Genomic DNA, 16,416 nt, shown 5'->3' with positions numbered 1-16,416 from the left:
CTTTCTCCATAGTATCCCATATATTATTTTGCTTGTAAATTGTATCCACAATTTGTTCATCTTTCACTGTATTTGGTACGTTCAATAGTATCACTCGTGGGCTTCTTCCCTCTGTGACATGACATTTAACTTTATTATTTATAGTTTTGATCTCATCTATTGCTTTCTTAAGTTTTATTCCGTCTGAATGGCTTCCCACTCTGAAACACGCTCCGTTATTTTTAACTCTTCTAATAGTTTTTACACTGACACCAATTTCAGCTGGTTTTATCTCTTTTGTTATTGTGGATACTATCGTGTCTATATCTGGATGTTCTTCTGTCACTTCCTCTGTAGGGTACACTAAAACAGAATGATTGCCTCCTGTCCCTTCATTAACTAGCTTAGAAGATAATGATTTGGTAATGTTTTTAGTTGTATCACTTGGTTTGTTATTTATTTTAATGGCTTGAGCATAGGTTTTAGCTGGTACCTCTATTGTTGTTTGTTGTGTTACCTTCCCTTCACGTAACATTTTGATTACACTCATGGCCTTGTATAGACATCCAAAGAGGCGTGCTGTGTAATCCCGTATTTTAAGTGTTTGTTTTATTTTAATACCCATTTTAGAATTTTCAGGGCAAACATCCATGACACGGTCAAGGAGCACCCTGGCTTCACGCATAATGTTGTCTTCAATAGGTGCCGATTTGTCCTGCTGCACCACAGGGGATTGGATAGGAGTTGGTAATGGTGACCTTTCTTCTAATGGTTCAATGATAACAGTGGAGTTCATTGAAAAAGAGCTATCTGAATCTATTTGTTGAGAGATGTCACCCATTATGGAAAGAAATGGAGAAATCCCTAACCAAAATACCCAATAATTTAATCAACAAACCAAAAGGCTTATTGAATATCCAATGGAAGACAATGAAGCTAGCAGTAGCCTTAGGAGATTGGTGAAATACAAGATATAATATAAAAAATGAAAGTGATAATACTTAAATATTAAAATAATATTAAAGCAACAATAACCCTATTATTAAATAAGATGTATGAAAAATAAGCAAAAACAAAATTAGGGTATNTGACCTGAAAAGTGAGAAAAGTGAGGATACTTCAGAAAAGTGAGTACAAGTGAGAAAAGTGAGCGACTCCAAGGCCTGGAATGTACAGAACATGTTAGAATGACATATCTGCCAGCACCTTGTAGAATCCATACCAAATCAAGTAAATGATGTAATCCAAGCTAAACGTGGTCCAATAAAATATTAAACTGCTGTTTCTAATTCATTAACCAGTGAATATATATACTTCACATTACTCATGATAATTGTGTTTTATACTGATATATATTTTATTTTATATACAGGTAACCCCGTATAACACGGTTCGAAAATTGGTACCATCCCCTGTATAACACGGTACTTTTATAGCACAGATTCACTCTGACACGGTTCGAGAAATGGGTAAAACCCTCATACAACATGAAATGTTATAAATTTTTACATACTTAAGTACTAATAGTTCACGAAAATTATTATTTTTGTGAACTATTAGTACTTCAGCGTGTAAACTTTCTTTTCTCGTTTCCATATATATGGTCCTTCGCGAAAATTGTTTCAATTTTGCCAGATCTCAACGCTTCTGCTTCTGGCGTTGCCAGATGTTTTTCCGTTATTCCATAAGTACTTAGCACCATATAAGGAAATTTATAAAGATCTTTTAACTAGAAGCAAGCAATCTAAAATTACATACACTTTTTGCAAGAGGTAATGCATGAATCTGAAAATAATGCAGAAAAATGCTCAGAGGATAATGATAACTTGCTAAAAATAAAACGCTCTCGGTTAATAGTGCTTTTAGTGATGACAAAGAAAACATTGTTTAATTTATATTAATATGTATCACTTAAGAAAATTTTAATAAAGATATTTATCTTAATTATGAAAATATAGTAGCATGTTTTTTAATTTTTGGAACCTAACCCTCCTTTTCGTACTAGTTCTTTGTTTCGCATAACACGGCAATTTTTTGGAATGTAACTACCGTGTTATACGGGGGTTACCTGTACATATAAATATGTTTAAAAACAATTTTATCATCACCCACCATTAACAAAAACGTTAATTAACAGTAAAAGAAATATTTCTTTTTTTCTATAGGCAACTATTTTTGGAGAATTATTATAAATAACAACATAAATATATAGAGTATTATGAAGTACCATAAAACATTAGGTTTGGATTGCCAAAAGACTTCATCAGTGGAGCTCTAATTTAATGATATAATTATGATAGAAAGTTATTACTAATTCACAAATCACATAGTTTTTTTAATGCACAAACATATGCATAAGGCAGCAATTTTCTACTGATTTTTCAGACAAAATTACACTAAACATAATTGCCATTCCTTGAATTTGACAATTCTGAAAAATCCTGTGGTGTATCTTTTCTACATGTGCCAAATTTCAAGGTCACATGTTGTTTAGTTTATGACCTTGGTTCCCAATTAGTGGTACGCATACCCCTGGAGGTATGCGAAATTGCATAAAGGGGTACGCGCGGCAATCTAAAATCGGTCAATTTAAAATTTAAATGCATGAGATGAAGCAATCAAAAAAATAATGGGTGGACCATCAAACATTCAGCAGTTTACAACATGATGTCAAATGCACAAATTCGTTTATTTATAACTAAAAATATTCTCGAAATTTCATCAAAAAAATGCATTTGTGACAATACCTAAATGAAATTCTTATGCAAGAAACAAAAATTGTACAATTAACACAATTTGTGTTTGCGAAAATAATTTTGAAAATTTTTATCGCTGTTATTTCTCGCACGCAACAACGCGACTTCTCGCAGAGTATAATAAGACTTCACTGTGTTTAATAATCAGTTGCGACATCTTGCTTCTAAATCATGCACATTTGTTACATTAAAATTAAATAAACTTATGTTATTTTCATTATTATTAGAATTGTACTTTAAAGGTAATGTAAAAAAAAACTTATTCTATTTATCACTAGCTGTCTACCAACAGCTTCACCTGCATTATATCAAATTTTCTTGTAGGAGTAAGATATTTTCTCATAGTAAAATGTAGCCTATGTCCATCTAGAACATATAAGCTATCTCTGTGCCAAATTTTATTAAAACCTGTTCAGCAATTTAGACGTGAAAAGGTAACAGACAGACAGAATTACCTTCGAATTTATAATATTAGTATGGATTAATATGAATTTCTGCTATAAGGGGTATGCGAGTTTAAGCTCTTTCTTGAAGTGGTACGCAGGAAAAACTAATTGGATACCACTGGTTTTTGAGATATTGTTTTGTTTGCAGAACAATGTCCTTAACTATTCTCCTATAGGAAGCCTTTCCAACTTTGTGAAAACATGAACTAATGTGAAAAGAGTTTCAGCTGGAAATCAATGATGGGAAGGCTGAGGTGTTTCTGAGAAGAACCAGAAAATGTTCTGTATTTTTTGTGCACAAAATAAAGCCACAAGAAATGTAAATTGTTGAAGATCATAGCAGTCTAGGCTCAGAATTCAATAATGTATTGAGTTGCAGATCATCCTGTCACGATGCCTTGCATAGTTGACAAATATCCAAAACATCATGACTCCCTTTAGCAAGAATCTTAAAAAACCTCCATGACTGATGGCATTGAAAAATGATGTCAGAATTGAAAACTACCACCTTACGCATGCAATTGTGTAAAAAAAAAAGGATTGTATACAAGAACATGCATGAGACAACAAATTTCCATGGCAGTTTTTTGAGGGCCTGGGTCAAGAAAAAAAAAATTTTTTTGACCAAAATTTTTACAAAGTCAGATAGATAGCATGTAGCAAAAGGATTTCATGATAAGTACAGCTAATTAAGTCAATTTGATAAAAAATTTCTTTGAAAAAACTAGAAGTGTGCAAAAATTGCAAGTACCACATGCAATTGTAGGTTAATATATTTCCAATACTAAGAGGAATTAAATTAAAATTCATTAAGCTTTTTTATATAATGCATATTATAGATGCAATTTCTCTCTATAGGATGCAAACTTACTTGAAAAGCACATTGTAGAGCACTAGTATAAAAAACTTCAGCTGGAGCTCCATTAACAATGGCTGCCTTTACCCTCCTTTGGTTCATTAATCTTGTCTGGAATTAATAAAAAAAATTTTTAATTATTATTGAGCAAAAATATATTTTAAAAGCACTTTTATGTTATATTATTTAATAAATTTGTCAGGATTTCAAAATACAGAAAGTTCTCACGTAATATCCTCAATATGTTCTTGGAAACTGATGTTAAGTGAAACAATGTACAGTACAGTATAATCTCCGAATAGCTGGCACTGTCGAGACCAAGAAGTTTGTCTGCTATTTACAGGTGTCCACTATTCGGAAGTACATACTGGTGACTATACTGTATCTTAACCTGGTAGCATCATATTCTTCACTATATATACAAGATATATAGTAAAGAATACAATGGATACAATACAATGGATACAATACAATAACATCAAATTTGCATTAGGAAAGTGAATATAATGAAAAGTATATGTAGCATGTATAATTAAACTATATATAAAATATATTATATATTTTTTCAGCTGTAAAAATCTTGTTTTAATTGAATCTGTTTGAATGTCAAATTATGAAGGTGATTTGCTATCCACTTCAAGGAGTGGGAAATACATTATAAATGTCACAATTTCTAATGTAGTTTATGATCTAAGCGACTAATAAAAATAGATACAGAGATTTGTCTGAACTGTAGTTATCAAGTAGGTGTAACTTTTTGAACATTTTTGCTTTGTCAGAAACTGATTCATTAAAAATTATACTTTAACCACCACAATGGTGTTAAAATGGTTATCAAAAATCTTCTACTCTGAATACTGGTATTCTAATAAAACCGCACTTACTAAACCTTTATTATCCGGTACTTGTAAATTATTCGTAAAAACAAACGTTTTCGGCTTCAGTCGAGGCCTGCTTCAGGTTAAAATACTTTGATTCCATTTTTAGAATGAACGTTTAGTTTTCAAATATAATCGAATTCATGCGCGTGTTACGTATCGTCATCGTTTTGTTGTTCTTTGCATACGTAACGTCAAGCATAAGAAAGCGTGCTGCCGTCTTTGGTGTTTATACATCTCCTCGTCCTGCCGGCTTTGTAGATTTCCAGAGCTTCAAGGGCTCTGATGTGGTCCGTATTAAAAGCTGTATTTATTAATTTGGCTTTTGATAGTTCTGCGTGACTATCCGAGTCGGTTGCGTAGGTGGAAAGTGCAGTGGTGTAACGAGTATGTTCTATGTCATATTTGTGCTCCTTAATTCTCTGTTGGATTGAACGCTTCGTGGAGCCGATGTATACCATTTTTTGTTTAAATCGATCGTCTTTTACAGGAATACTATATACCCCGGAGCTCTAAGATCGTACTGTTTGTCTTTTGCATTACGTAGTAATTGATATATATTGGGGGTTCTTCGGTATGCTACCTTGGTGTTCGTTTTAGTTGCAATTTCTCTACAAACGCTTGAAATTGTTTGCTGTATTCAACGATGTTGAGTCTTCTGTTTGAATCTTGATTAGCATTTTGAGTAATGGGTGCCTCTCGTGTTTCATGTGTTCGTAAATAGGCATTTGCCAGTCCTCGTATTAGTTCTTTTCTGTATCCATGTGCGACTGCAATGCGTTCTATATTTTGTAACTCAGTTATCGTGTCACTCCATTTAGAAGGGTGCGTAAATGCTCTTCTAACCAACGCCCGGAATGCTGCGATTTTATAATTGTACGGGTCCGCTGAGTTTGCCAGTATAAACCATGGGATGTAGCTGGGTTTATAATATATACCCGTATCAATACTTCCACCGTTGAGCATGATGTTTATGTCCAGTGCATTGGTGGTAGTTAATTGATCTAGTTTCAGGGTCAGCCCGTATGGAATTTTGTTCATGTGGCTCAAAAACTCATTGATGTGTGGTTTCGTTTTCCACAGAATAAAGACATCGTCCACATATCTCTTATAAATAATTATATTAGAACTATACTTTGGTATGACTGTTTCTTCCAATCTACATAATACCAGCTCACATAAGTCGCTAGACAGCGGGCTGCCCATGGGTACTCCTCGTTTTTGTAAATAGGTCTTGTTGTTAAATTGGAATATGGAGTTGTAGCACATAAGATGCGCTAATTCCAATATCTGTTTTCGATGTGTAGGTGTTCTAAATTTGTTCAATAGGAGATCTCTTAGAGCGCAAAAGCAAGGTTGCAATTTGATCGAAGGGTATAATGATTCAAAATCACATACTGTGATGTGGGCCGACTCCGTTACCCGTGTTTGCCTTAATATTTTTATAAGTTCTTTGGGGCTTTTGACGTTTAGATCGTAATCCCTCATATGATCTGATGCAATGTTATGAACCACTTTTTCAAGAAGTTATGTTGGAGACCTGGCCTTGTCCAAAATGGGTCTAAGAGAAGGTGTTCGTTTCTGTGTTTTCGCAAAGGCGAATAATTTGTGTGTGTCTGGTGATGCTACTACCATCCCTTTCAATTTTAGCTCCCTGGCTAGTGGTGTTTTTGTAAGCGTTTGACTTGAGCCTGTAGTTTGTAAACATATCCGTCATTAATTGGCTCGCATTCCATATCGTTGATGTATTGTTGCATCAGAACTCTATAGGTGGTTTCTTTTAAGAGTACTAATAATCTGCTCTTGTCCGCTTTTAAAACGATGATGCCTTCCCTGGCTAGCCATTTTTTGGTTTTTTGTAAACATCACCAAAATCCTTCATCCTGGGTTTTGTTGCGGCCAGAACAGATTTCGAATGTGGCTCTCCATCTGTAGTATTCTTTGTGGGTGTCCTTCATGCCCACGATCATCTTTTCAATATGTGGCATCACACTATCCAAGATTGGCTTTGGGGTACCTGGAGTGTACATTGGGCCATTCGCTAATGTGTCAAGTAGATAACCAGGTGGAGATATGTTTTCCCAACATACTAATGGGACGTACAGGAAGAAAATGAATTGGATTTTAAAAAAGCAGAGACCGCGTAGAGAAGAAGTACCTATAATCCCATTAGTATGTTGGGATAACATATCTCCACCTGATTACGTTATTACGAACTGATCTGTTAATGGTGTCTTTTATTCAGATATCGCCAATGCCTTACCGACGACCCCTCTCATCCTCCGCCACTTGACCTGACAAACCGATCCTCATCTCACAGGATCAAAAGAACAAAAACGCCATCCAGTGACAAAGTGGTTTTCACCAAACCGTTACTGGGAAAAGAGGTACGACCTTGTCCTACCTCCAGCTACCACAAAGGATATGGCGACAGACTGTCGCCTCTCTGACGACATTGGCTTCTCGGGTGTCGTTTTGACCTCCACCAAAGCTTATCTGTGCTTGTTGACATACACTGGTGATTGTTCGAATGCATAATAATATTACCAAATATTCGGTCTTTCACTGATGTATTTTGTATGTGTTGACATTCACTAATTTCGGTCTTTCACAGTAACATGTCCACTATTTAGAGGTGAATATAATAGATGTCCTATTTGAAGGGTCTGGAGACTGTAAAAATGTCCATTAACCTGTCCCACGTTGTTCCCAAGTATTTTTGTGTTGATCTCATTTGACCTAACCTGTTGACACCGAATATACTCGTTTCTGCATCAGAACGTTTTTGATACTAGATGTTGCTATGTGTCATAATTTTTATATTAAAACAAACTTACAAAATATAATTTTTTTTGTTTTTATATTTTTCAATATATTTATTTTGTTTGTGCAAAATAAAAAAAAATAATTTTTAACGATACAGTAGCCACTATTATCATTAAATAAAAAAACTTCATTAGGCTTAACATTGACAAAAATTCAACATGGCGGCCACACGCAACAGAGAAAAATTTCAACATGTTAAGGTTAAGAATAGGTTAAGTAGAAGTGTCTGCTATTTGGGAGTGTCCATTAATGGAGGTTTTACTGTATAAGAAACCAATTTTACTATAGTCTTAATGATATGAACAAGATATAATCTACTGATTGTTATTCTAATTGGATAATATTCTCAAACTTAAGCACTTATTTCCCACTTTGTAGAAACAATTTTACTGTTTATAAAGAAAATCCAACAACAACAGTAATGATTACAAATGTATTTGTATCTTTCCTCAACAACATTAAACTAAATGACACTAACTGTAAGTGAAGACTTTCTATATATTTTTAACAACATTATTTTAAAATTGTTTATAACTGATTTGTGTAAGTAGATCAAGTTATAGTGATTGAAGTGTTATTTATATACAAAAATCAGTCAACTTTTAAATAAAAACAAATTATATTTTTCTTCACTACATTCCTATAAGACAATACAAGCATACCCTAGGTTATGAACACTTCACAATAAAACAAACCTCATATACAACTGTCATATATTTCTACCCCTACCATGATCCAACTTAGCTTTTCCCACTGTTATGATGCTTCATCCATTCCAAGTGTTGCTATGATATCTGTCCAGTTTTTGCATCTTGTGTCTGGGTTTTAAGAAAATTTGGCAAATTGTCAATAAACACACTCTAAACAACCTTTAAAGTTCAGTAATAAAAATTGTTTTAATAAACAGCTTTTGACAAACATTTTCAACCTTGACCAAGGTCTGCCTCAGGTCTTTAAATTAATGAAATTCCAAATTGGAATGCACAAAACAACTTTTCAAAATATTATTTTTAAAAATTGGACAAAAACAATGCTATATAACAGCAAAAATTAAACAATGGTAAATATAAAATTTAACACACTGTATATAAAGCTAACATATTTTTTACTAGACTTTAAAGGTCATTTAAAGTGTGTTTGTGATTCATTCCAGTATTAAGAAGGTAACTTTAAATTGTCAATTATTTATTTTTTAACAATATAGCTGATTTTATAACTGACAAACAGAAACAGTCTGATAATTTAAGTAGAAAGTCATTTATAATAAAATTCCATATAGAGATCCAGATACCAGGTCTTGAAGACAGCCTTTATTTGGAGAGCAGGTTTTTCTTTTAACAAAGCCCAATTTAAGTAAACAAATTGAGTAATATCATCAAACAGAAAAGGCAGCCAGAATTGATCAACAAAACAGGTGTAGTGTTTTACCACGATAATGTCAAATTTCACACAAGTTTGTTAACTTGTCAGAAACTGTTATAACTTAGATGAGACATGCTATCACACCAACCATATTTGCCAGATCAAGCACACTCAGATTATTACTTGTTCTGGTCTACACAATTTTTTTTTAATTTTAAGACATTTACTTGAAATCACTTGAAATGTCAAAAATCACTTGGATCAGTTTTTTGTAAGCAACGATCAAAACTTTTATGAATGTGAAATCATGCTACTACCAAAAACAATGACGACACGTATTTGACCAAAATGGTCGATATATTAATTCAATAAAATATTTATTTATTATAGAAATATTGTTTTTTTCCAAGCAAAAAAACAAAATTACTTTCCGAACAACCCAATAGTTATAATTGAATAGAGAGCAACAGGAATGAAAATGACACATCAATTGGGCATTATAAACAAACAATAAAGAAATTTAAAATGTGATATGAGTTTTCTGTTTTGATTGCCAGATACAAACATTTTTGTAATAAATATACTAACAAAGTGGCTAATTTGTGTCTGGAATATGAATGACAAATCAACTGGGTATCATAAAAAGAAAAATTTATTGAAAAACATTAAAAAATAAAAAAATTTATATTTATTTATATTATCTGAATTAAATTTTAAAAAAAAGTATGGGGAAATTGCAATTCACAATACTATTACTATTTGATGAAACACATTATGTATATAACTGGGGTACACCTGTACATTTCTTTGAAAATCAAATAAAAACAATTGAATTTTATTGAGATATTCTCATTTACCACTACATTCATTGACCCTTGAATACCAGATTTCCATTTTTTGATCTGTGCAGAATTGCCTTAATTGAAAATTATTCACAAAAAATTATAGAGAAAGTCTGTACATGAGTTACTGATTAGAGACTTTTTGTGTGATAAACAAAAAATTTTGGTTTATTAGTACAAAAATTGTACTTGTTACACAACCCAGTACAAAATGTTATAAGATCATCTTTTTTTTATTAAAATGTATACTAAATAATGATTATAGTTAAAAAGAATTTCATTTTTCATTTACATTTTATGAAACTGAGAAATTAAATATATAATTTAAGACAAATATACATGAGAAATTCACAAAAATATTTAAATTTTATGCAGTATTGAACTATATTATTATGAATTTAGTAAAAATTTATCAAATTTATTTAATCAATTTCAATGACTATAAAAATAAACTTACCCTTACTACATCAATTGGAGTAGATGCTATAGCACCTGTTAGTCCTGCTACAAAACTGGAGCTATTAATTTAAAAAAATTCATTAACATATTTTGTTATTATAATTTAAAAATTTGTACTACAAGTTTATGATAAATTCAAACAATTCAATTTCATATTATGTAATAATTAAATTTATGTTAAATTAATTATGTAAGCATAAATGTAATCAGATGTTTATAAGACTAGATATATATATATATATAAGTAGAAAACCAAGGACAGTTACATAATAAAAAACTATAAAAATTATTAAATTTCAAATACTAAATATTTAACATATTGCCTCAATATGTTAAATATGTAAATAATATAAAATTTTGTATTTTACGAATATTTTCCTTTCTATTAATTTCAATTTATATTCATACTATAAATTAAGAATGAAAAAAAATAACTAAATATAGAATATAAAAATACATTATATATTCCCAAATAATATTTTTGAACTGAAACTTTGTTAATAATTATTCTTTTTAAATCAAAACTCTTATTCAAATATAGAAAAATTGTTGAACTGCTTTAGATATAATGTCATATTTTCCACTTTCAACTTTTTTATAAAAGTTGAGAAATTTATTAAAAATAGATTTTTATATTTATTTTTATTTCTATCTTTAAAGAATATGTAAGTTCTCAAAAAATAAAAAAACAACAAAGAGAAATTCAATGTAATTTCAAAATACAATTATAGAATATCAAAAATTTAAATTGTATCTGTCTAAATATAATTATTTGAAACAAATTTTTTCACTAGCAATTACATTCAATGAAATAATTTATGTGTAAGTTTTGTTATATAGTAGTAGTAAGCATGGAAGGCCACTATTAGTGCTGTCCAAATTCCAGCAGCACCTACAGCTACATATGGGCTCAGTCAGAGGAAACCCCGTCCCAACGCTAGCTAAAGGATGAATGAATGAATGAGTAGTAATTAATAAAAATTTCTAAAATTTAGTAGTAAAATTAAATACTAATTTAAATGAAATTAGTCATAATTAAATTTTCTATGATATTAAAATTAAACTAAAATTTTCTATGATATAATATATACTTTGTGAAATTACCAGAACAGAAATTTATTCTACTTATTTAAATAATTTTAAAAGTTCTAAATTCAATTCATTTTCTAGTTTTACACACAACAATTTTGTTCTTTCTAAAATGACTTTAAGCAAGACAATTTTTTTAGTGAAATTATTATTATTATTATTAATCAGAAATAAATGCTCTTTGTTAAAATAACTGATTTTGTAAAGTTTACTCTAGCTAATAAATCTCTCCTTATTAATGCTTTCAATTTCAGTAATAATCTTAGTAGAATCTGTTCCTATCAAATTGTTTAATGCATTCAGATTAACTATAATGATATTTAATATTATAATGATTAATAAACTCAATAATGATATTTACAAGTATTCTACAAATTGAAATATCCAAGTAATCCAAGTTGAAATAAAATATATATATAATAATAATAAAAAATTACATACAAAAAATGATTTAACATGTTATCTCCTATAATGTCAGCTCTTATGAGATTCTTCTTTGTAATATCATATACAGGTAATTCTACACCAGCTACAACTGCAGCTCTTTGAGCTGTTGGTCCAACTCCCTAAAAGATTAAAATAATAAAAATTACTCAATTATTTTACTCAAGATTACATTACTTACGTCATACTATTGCAATAAACTTACAATTACAGTATTCAAATGTTTCAACAAAAAACATTTTTAGATGATAATGTTTCCAGTGTATTTCTATTTTAATAAAAATTGCCATCTTTTTAGATATTTCAAAATTTTTTTGAAAAAATTTTTATACAGATTTTTTACTTATTATATGCGAATAGGTGCCAAAATTTTCTAGCTTAACTATATTTCCTTAGACATAATAGGAATAAAATAATGATAGTATCAGATAGTACCATCCGTATGTTTACTAATAAAACATTTTCTCCCCACCAATTTGTGTAAGCTGCTTGGAAACTTTCATTTTAGCTACACTTGTTGCATTAATCTGCATCATGTTCACCTCTTGCAGGACAATGCATCAAGTGCACAGCTTCCACTGCCAAGGCTGCTGTAAGGGAGTGCAAGTTCAAGGAACTTTATCATACACACTATAGCCAGGACCTGGCTCCTAGTGATTATTAACTGTTTCCAAAAATCAAAATTGATCTTTGAAAAAGTGATAAAGTGTTGCAGGAGGCAGTTTATGAGAATTTTGCAGACAAAACAACTGACTATTTTTTCAAGGGTATTGAAATGCTAATTCCAAGATTAAGTGTGTTGAATTGCAAGGAGACTATATTGAAAAATGACATTTAGATGTTATAACTATAAAACAATAAACATAGTTAGGCAGGAGACTTAAGCACCTACCAAGTATGTATTTTATTTTAATAACAAGAACACCTGGCAGTTTGTAATCACCGTTTCAATAAAATTTTGTGAATATGTTGTATTTACTTGTATTTAAACTCTACCAAAGACCAGGACCCACTTCAGGCATTCTTAAAAAAATTACAATAAATGTTTTCTACAATTAATACCTATATGGAAGACTGATTCACAAATTTTCAGCATAGTGTGATTAGTTAAGGTGTCATTTGAAGAGCTTATGTTTTTGGATTAAATTCCTGTTTATAATTTAATCTTATCGTTTTTAAATTTGTTATATACAATTTTTTATGTAAATTTGAAAACATTTTTTACTTTGATCACTTCATTTTTAGAGTGTACATACAACATTATAACAACATTTTGTATTATTTAACATAATGTAGATTTTTATAAAGATTTCTTAATTGAAATATGATTAATTAAATGATTATTTATTGTGACATTATCACAATGCCAAACTGCAATTTTTTGTCACAATACCCTCAATTTTAGTAGTGTCTTGCCTCTGAACATCATACTTTTCCTGTTAATAATGGAGTCATGCCAGTCATCTATCTAACTCTGTTCAGGAGAAATTTTTGAATGGAAATAATGTCACTTCCATCCAAACCAGAAATTCATATATCAGGACCTTCTGCTCCTAAGCTTTCCATATCTGGGACTTGACTTTCATCTATCTAACTCTGTTCTTGAGATTAAGGAAGGGCAGACAGATAAATGCTAATGGGAATTTATAGATCTACAATTTTTTTAAATTGCAGCCCAATTACAACAATATTAAAAAATGTAAAGTTTTTCTTAATAATAGATTCATGGAGTGGTCAAACAAATTCTCAAATATATAACAAAATTTTTGTAGATGACAGTTATTCCATCTTGTCAATTAAAACTTATCCCACTGAAATGTACTCTTCTTTGTCAGCCTTACAATGTTTATTTTAATAGCAGGTTAAAAATTTTTTCAAAAAATTACAAAATTGTAGCTATCTCCTTAAAACCAATATAGATATAGCAAACTGCAATTTCTTAATACAGAAATTTGCTATTAAAGTATAATTTCTAATTCACAACCAGTTAGTTGGGTGCACCAGTTTTTTGTGACATGTTAAAATGTGCATGGTTTGAGTCTCAAATATTTTCAAATACTTATAAATATAGTCTCAAATAACACACAAAAGAAATATTTTCAAAAATGTTAATGAAATTTGTTTCCCACTCTCTGTTATTAAAACAAAATGTAAAGACTGTGAATGAAGTAGAAATGAATGTGCAACGAGCCATTATGCTTTAACTGTTTTTATGAAAAATATCATCTAAAATGCTGTCATATTATTGTGAAACAGTCATCGTAATATTTATGGCATATATATTTTTGTGAAAAAATTTTAAATTGTGTAAAAAGAATTTTTAAATTCCCTGATGTTTTATAATAAATAATAAATTTTACATTCAATAATTAAAAATAACAAACATTATACAAAACATATTTGAAAACACTAAGATTAAATTATAAAAAAACCCCCCTTGCATATGAGCATCAAACCTGAAAACAAAAGCTCTACAAGTGACATACTTAACTAATCATACTATGATGCAAATTCATGAATCAGTCTTCAGTATAGATATTAAAGGTTGCAAAAAACTTTTATTGTAATTTTCTTGAGGATGATTGAATAGTGGATTTTGTGGCTTTGGTAAAGTTTAAGTACAAGTAAATACAACACATCCACAAAATTTCATCAAAATTGGTAATTACAAATTGCCAGGTGCACCTTGTAAGTATGCAACTGGTTTTTCTGTGATAATTTTTAAGTTATTCAAGACAACCAATAATGGTCAACTATGTTTGGTCAAATAATGTTCAAAGTTCAAAAAGGACTGAAAAATTTCATGACAAGATTTCATGATAAGGAATTTTGTTTTCAAAAAATCCAAATAATATTAATACCACTCTTTGATAGCAAAGAAATTCACAAGAAATTTGTTCCATTCAAATAAACAAGATGCTCAAGCAAGAAGTACTTAACATTTCAAATAGTCTTATTGAAAAAATGAATAGAACTAGGAGAGCTTTTTTTCACTACATAAAACAGCAACTTGAAAAATTTAGTATATTTTGCACTAAATATACTCAACATAAGTCAATTGAGCAACAATTAGACTGAAGAGATAATTCAGCATTGTTTTAAGGATAATCTAATCAGTAGAAGACTATATATGTGGCAGTGTTTAATAAATAAGCAAAATCTGTTTTCATTGATTAAAATAAATTTAAAACAATTCAATAGGCCTTTGCATTATTTAAAATTTTAATGTGCCCTTTTACAGTAGCATTTTGTAACAGACTGAAGCAATTTAAAACAACAAGCAGTACAAGGAGAAAAATTATAACAAAATATAATAAAAAAGTATAATAAATATTTTAAAATACTAATTAAAAATAAACATATATTTACCCTCCATAATCCTTTAATGCCTTCATTTTTATACATTTCTAGAAAACAATTAATCATTCCTTTCTTGTTAAAATTTTTGTTTTGAGCTTGCATTCTGATCTAAAAATATATATGTATTTATTTTCAATTAGAATGGTTAAAATGCTTTAACTATACAGGGATAAAATGCTGACTTTTAATAATCTACATTAAAACAATATATTTAAAAAAGAAAAGTTGTTAAATAAAACAGACAAAAACAAAAAAACAATGAACAATTTATGCATTATATTAAAATAAAAAGTAAAATTATATATGTACATATGTGTGTTAAAATAAAATTACCTTTAATACATCTGTGGGATTTGCTATAGATGAGGATATCACACCAGCCATAATTCCACAAATTACATTTTTTAACAATGTTTCTTCTGAAAAATGTATTTAATTCAAATTTAAATAAGTCCATTAAATTCATAGATAAATAAAAATATACAAATAAAAATGTCAAATATCTTTAAATATAATTAATAAATACACACTGTCTTTCAGTGTTAATTTAGTTTAATTCAAATGTATCAAGTACTTTTTTGTAAAAATTTTGTTCTCATTCTAAATACGTTCTATTTTGCCTGAAGACGACATTTATAAAATGTTAAAAGTACATGTGCACATTTGGGTTAAACTAATAAACACTGACAGACAGTGTGTATTTATTAATTGTATTAATTTGGCATAAAGTGTGTTCATCAATTTTATCTTTAAATATATTTTGTTAATTAAGCCTCAAAAATAAATATACTTAAATTTTCTTTAAAACAAATATTTTTTTGTCGACAAGTTTGATTTCCTATTGTGCAAGAAAAAGAATTTCTTATTGAATTTGGAGATACAATAGTAAATACCTTACTTAATAATTATAAATTTTCATTTTTTAAAATACTGGATATATCTATATAAACATTGTTTTATATTAAAACAATCAATAATTATGAAAAAGTTCTCTGTTTCATTTAAGAAAAATTGACAAAAAATTTATTGGTATTGCAATGACAATTTTGTTCCACAAATAACTATTATTATATTTGAAAAAAAAAAAACAGTCTACGTCACTTCCATCCAAACCAGAAG

General features: G+C 29.5%; 1 protein-coding gene across 1 annotated transcript in view; it reads right to left on the bottom strand.

Annotated features, from left to right (window-relative positions):
* The window catches only part of LOC111612578 (kidney mitochondrial carrier protein 1-like), a 52,253-nt gene that overhangs the window by 18,249 nt on the left and 17,588 nt on the right, over positions 1-16,416 (bottom strand). Inside the window, exons 5-9 of the mRNA XM_023353809.1 lie at positions 15,631-15,720; positions 15,307-15,405; positions 11,935-12,059; positions 10,403-10,463; positions 4,053-4,148 (exon numbers count right to left, since the gene is read on the bottom strand). Coding sequence (XP_023209577.1) covers positions 4,053-4,148; positions 10,403-10,463; positions 11,935-12,059; positions 15,307-15,405; positions 15,631-15,720 — 471 coding nt within the window. The remainder of the gene's footprint in view (positions 1-4,052; positions 4,149-10,402; positions 10,464-11,934; positions 12,060-15,306; positions 15,406-15,630; positions 15,721-16,416) is intronic.

This window comes from Centruroides sculpturatus, unplaced genomic scaffold (assembly GCF_000671375.1).
Source record: "Centruroides sculpturatus isolate CEXI.00-Female unplaced genomic scaffold, Cexi_2.0 scaffold1713, whole genome shotgun sequence".
Taxonomy (NCBI): Eukaryota; Metazoa; Arthropoda; class Arachnida; order Scorpiones; family Buthidae; genus Centruroides; species Centruroides sculpturatus.
This window is presented reverse-complemented; position numbering and strand designations above follow the sequence as displayed.